At 48.2% G+C, this 4,968-nt stretch overlaps 1 protein-coding gene across 5 annotated transcripts in view; it reads right to left on the bottom strand.

The window, feature by feature from the left end:
* Positions 1-4,968, bottom strand: part of SMARCD3 (SWI/SNF related, matrix associated, actin dependent regulator of chromatin, subfamily d, member 3) — a 71,971-nt gene that overhangs the window by 46,620 nt on the left and 20,383 nt on the right. For 2 of the 5 annotated variants that reach the window (XM_057367913.1, XM_057367917.1), the window contains exon 1: positions 2,738-2,935. The exons of 2 other annotated variants lie outside the window; for them this stretch is intronic. In XM_057367913.1, the coding sequence (XP_057223896.1) occupies positions 2,738-2,815 (78 nt within the window). In that variant the 5' untranslated portion in view covers positions 2,816-2,935. Of the gene's footprint in view, positions 1-2,737; positions 2,936-4,620; positions 4,833-4,968 lie in introns of those variants that run through there. One more of the 5 variants, XM_057367914.1, reaches the window with a different exon arrangement.

Genomic DNA, 4,968 nt, shown 5'->3' with positions numbered 1-4,968 from the left:
GAAATAAAGAGTGAGCAGGGGAGGGAGACAAAGGCAGGATCCATTTAAGGAATCCAGCCAGCAGTGAAGCCTATGGTAGGGACCAGAGGATAGAGGAAACCAAGAAAAGGAATGACCTGCGGCAACATTAGTAACCTGTTCAACAAAATAAAAGGCAACAGCTGCATGCCCAGAGAAATGCCATAAAGACTRCCTGAAATGTACTACTGGACAGCAGAAAATGCATTGATAAAAAGATAAATCAACACAAATGTGGTGATTAATGCCTAAAAATGCTAGAAAAAGAGAGGAACAACAACAACAAAAAAGGACAAAGTACAGGATGAAGTCTTTGGGGGAAAAAAAATTCTTCCCACAAAAATAATGTGCAAGATGCTGATGAAACGGGAGTAAAAGCATAGTAAAAATAACTAACTGAAAGAAATTTAAACTTTTTAAAAGCCCAACTGCTAACCAGAGGTGTAACAAACTATCAAGGTCTCAAGTAGGAGGAGAATGAAGGTTCAGACTTTAGAGTTTTAAACTTTAAGAGATTTCACCTTTTAGGGGGATCTTATGTGCCTGGGACAAATGAGGAAGCAGACGTTTGGCAATATGGAAAAGCACAAAATCAAGATCAGGTGCACAAGAGCAAAGGRTAAAGTGACCTTAGCAAAGGAATATGTGTTTCCAGAAAGATCAAGTGAATCCAAGAGCTAACTGCCCTTAAGAAATACTGCAGAATTATCCTGTTCATTTAAGTGTCAACAAAGCAAAAAAATCTATCTCACAGCATTCTACCTCTATTTGCTTCTCCCAGTTTTTACGGGGGGGAAAAGAAAATAATTTTCAATAACAAAATTAAATAATGTAATCATAGACAGAATTTAAAAATTAGTCATTTGAAGAAGAGATTGGTCCCTGAACAAARCACAGGAGCCTGCACTATGTAAACTCAAGGTAATGGCTGGCATGGCACAATCTTACTTGGTAGGATACAGGGCCTAGGGAGATTAAAGTTCTAACTTTTTTTACCTTTTTTAAGTAATGGAAGAGTGAATACCTCAACYCATGTTTTGATCAAAATTAACCTGATATGAGGAAGAAACTAAAGGAAAGAACAAATGAGGCCGCAATGCAAAATGAAGGGAGATAATGAAGGAGAGGGTGATACAAGAGATGTTCAGGCACCACAACAGCCGAGAAGACCCGGGCTTGACAACAAGGAGCACAAAGATGACAAACATATACATATATTCCAGACTAATGCATATATTCAAGTAAGATGCCACTAGCAACAAAACTCCCTGGGCAAAAAAGTCAGACTTTCCTGGCATCCAAATAAGTAATGGAAATTACTTCTCCTATATTCATTCCAGTATTAATGAAAAATTTCCCAGGCTTAAGAGGCCTGCATGCTGCTTTCACACGAAGGCCAGCKAGATCTGGAATAAGCAAATTCACATAACTATTTTTTGCCACTCTTCTTGAGACTAAAGGAAGATTGCTGGTGTGCAAAAGCCAAAAGAAACTTTAGAAAAGGAAAAATCATTCCATTTGCCACCCTCCYAACATGCTTCTGGTTCTGCTTAGATACAATCACCATAATCCAGACCACCTTGGCGAACCCACATGTGCACAACAAAACCAATACCACCTGCACACCCACTCTCCGTCACCCAGAACGGACACCCATCTCACCCAGCCTGCTCCTCTGCATGTCTTCACACCTCTCACCGACATAGAATGCCACCTCAAAGTCCTTAACCTTGCCAGTCCCACCATATCCAGGATCTACAAGACACACACAAGATCCTACACAYCTGGAGTAGATCGTAGCCTGAATCATAGCCTGAATAATAGAGACAACTCAATAGTCTGCCATGACCCCCACAGGTTTCTGTGATCTTTGTACAAGAGCCTCCACCTGATCTCTTAAAAAAGGTGTCACAAGAGGTGCCAGAAACCTCAAAAAAGAAGCACTCGGGACCATCAGTATCCACACAATGTCGCRTTCTTCGGGGCTCTTCAACAGCCTTGTTTTGGTTTAATGTGTATCAATGCTAGAAATCCAAATGGTGACTGCTCTCAGACACTAGAGTCATTAAAAGAACATTTCCAATGGCAGCAAAACAGGGTAAGCATTTCCCCTTAAATGGAGATCAAAAGACCTGATTCTTAAACCACAGCTGGAACATTTTTAAAGACCTGAAGGATTGCTTTAATTAAGCATGGTAGCCTGAAATTCTCTCGTGGGTCAGTTTCTGTAGACTGTTACAGATCTGCACAGCTAATCTCTTCAAGCCCCTGAAAGTCACCTGTTAAGTAGCCAGAGGATACATATGAACCAAGACTGAAGACAAGAACCAGAGGCAGCATCACAAGGCTTCATCAGGCTCTCATCAGAATTGTTTTTTCAAAACACGAGTTTGATTACAGAACAAAGTGTCCTACAAGCCCATTTGGGTTAGATCCAGTGCAGATTCTGCACCATGATCAGGCTGAAAAGCATGCTATTCACCATTCATGGAGAATTACGGCAAAAAACACAGMACACATCCCCCCAAACACAACCCTACATTATCAATGAATCAGTGCATAGGCTGGAGGCTCCACAGACCCCAGGGTCCTCCCGGTGAGGCAGCTACCAGCGCCCCAGGAGCACACTGCAGGAGGCGATCCAGCCCAGCACAGAGCCTCCAGTTTCCACTCATCCCTCTATTCAGAGCCAGCCAGCTCACTAACTTTTCCGACTCACCACCCCATGGACAAGAAACTCAAAAAGTTTGCTTTTCGTAGCTTTGCGTGCCCCTCCTGTAACTTCATCTGTAGCCATCAGGATCTGCTCAGCCTCTCTCACTCTCTCTCTTCCTCTTTCTTTCCCTTTTCTGCCTTTTTCTCCAACTCTCCCCTCTGAGTCCTGCTGGGCTCTCACACTTCTAATAGCGCGGAGTGGGGAGGGGGCCCCTTCAGGGCCTTCCTGACGGCCCACTCACGCTCAGCCTCAGCTGCTGCATTCCTCCACTGATAAGCCAGAAATAGTTTGTGCTGCCGGGCTCTGTCTGTTTACTCTGCAGGGACAGAAAATCCAGCTTTTTAAACCTCTCTGTCCAAACAGCAGAGATAAGCAGGAGGCAAATTGAAAAACACGTCTCAGTTTTCCGTGGTGGTGCTGCAGCCTCTCCTCTGCATCAGGGATGGGAAATTCTGGGGCAAGGGGAAGGGGGAGGGGGCAACTTCAGCAGTGACATAGAGCTCAGCACCTCGTGGAGATGTTTTTCTATTACAAAATGCAGCAGGCGAGCAGTGGTTTTCCCTTGCTCCCACTGCTCCTCCCGCACTGCATTTCCAGGCCCTTTCCCCAGGGACCTGGCAGGCAGCACACAGAAACATTYGCTGGCAGCATTTCCAGCATAAGAGATGAGAACTAACCCCTCTGGACAACAGAGAGAAGCAGCGGGAGGCCAGAGCTGGGAACAGAGAGGGACAACATGTGGAAGCGAGGGCAAAGAAAGAGTGTGAGATCAGCGGAGGAAGGGGGTGGAGGGCAGCATGGCGGCACAGCTCCCACGGCTCACTTTCAGCACTCGCACTCCCACCGCCTTTCTCCAGTGACYACTCTTGGAATGCTCTGGTACCACTGTGATGGATCCACTAGAGACCCCCAGTGACTGACAGATGCAGACAAATYATTAACACCACAGCTGCTGCAAGACATCTGCAGCTCGCTGCTTGTCACACTAAGCCCTGCACGACAGTGTGTGACATCAGAGGRCACTGCTGGGAATATGAAGCCCACGGAGGAAGCGGGGAGAGAGCAGCAAGAAGCAGACCCCCCCCTCTGCGGCCCTGGGGCGAGCGTGGCGTTGGCAGTACGGCGGCCATTCCACGGCAGCCACTCCACGAGCAGARTGCGGCTCCACCACGATGGCCGAGCCCGCAGTGATGGCCCGGAGCACTGATCTGCTTCCAGACAGCTCCATGTGCCTGCAGCTCACAGGGTTCTCTGGTCTCCCTTAACACAGCAATAGGCAAGATGTTGCCAGGTTACAAGAGGGGTTTATTCTATTCCTCTGTTTGAAATTCTTGTCTAGGGGCTGTGAATTTTCTGGCAAGACTGAAAGCAGAATGGAATCAGATCAGAAACAAATAAAAATATTCTGCCCTCATCGAGTAATAAAAAACAAGTACAAGAGACACTGCATTGACTAGCAGTGAAGGGCGAGCTACGGAGATCACACAGTCTTCTGCACGTACAGATGAAGGCAGTGACCTCCACTGATTTTTAGGGTCACCCCAATCTAAGTGCTAGTATGTGGCAATAGCCATGGGAATCACAGAAACTTAGGGAGGGCGAGCTATTATCAGTTCCTCCACTCAGTCCCTCAGAATGAACATGCCAAGCAAAGCAACATGGCCTTGTCTCGTTCTGTGCTGAAACTATTTCTCAAGTTCTAGCTGAATTAAAACAAAGTATAATCTGGAACCAACTGCTGTGTGTCTGGTGGACGCGGCAATGTCAGGTTAGCTTTATCTGGRGGGGTTTTTCTGACCTAAACGACTCTGTAATCTACACGCCGGCATGGTTGGCAAGGSAGCAACCAGCTCGCTTCTGCCATGCTTTTTACACCCCAGACTCACAGAGAAATGCTGGCTCCCATCATGTGAGCCCCTTCCCTGCTCCTGGCAGACACCGTGCATTTTCCTCACAGTCTGCACTAGCTGTTGGTGCCGTACTGGCCAGCGGTCCCAGCAGTCCCGGCGATGGGGGTCACCGGTTCCGGGCCGTGCGGCTGTTCCCCTCCTCGCGGGGAGCCGTGCKGGCCCTCACCGCGTGAAGCGGCACCGAGGACGAGCCGCAGCGGCTCCTCCATCAGCCGTAGTGACGGGCCCGGCGCGCCCCGCGGCCCTGCCCGCCCGCCCGGCGCAGGAGCGGGTGGCGGCGGCTCCGGGCTGCGGCGCGGCGCGCGGTCCCCCCTCGGGTCCCCC

Source organism: Malurus melanocephalus, unplaced genomic scaffold (assembly GCF_030028575.1).
Source record: "Malurus melanocephalus ecotype Western Australia unplaced genomic scaffold, MMel_1.1 scaffold_86, whole genome shotgun sequence".
NCBI classification, from domain to species: domain Eukaryota; kingdom Metazoa; phylum Chordata; class Aves; order Passeriformes; family Maluridae; genus Malurus; species Malurus melanocephalus.
The sequence above is the reverse complement of the archived record's forward strand: the minus strand, read 5'-3'. Positions and strand labels throughout refer to the sequence as shown.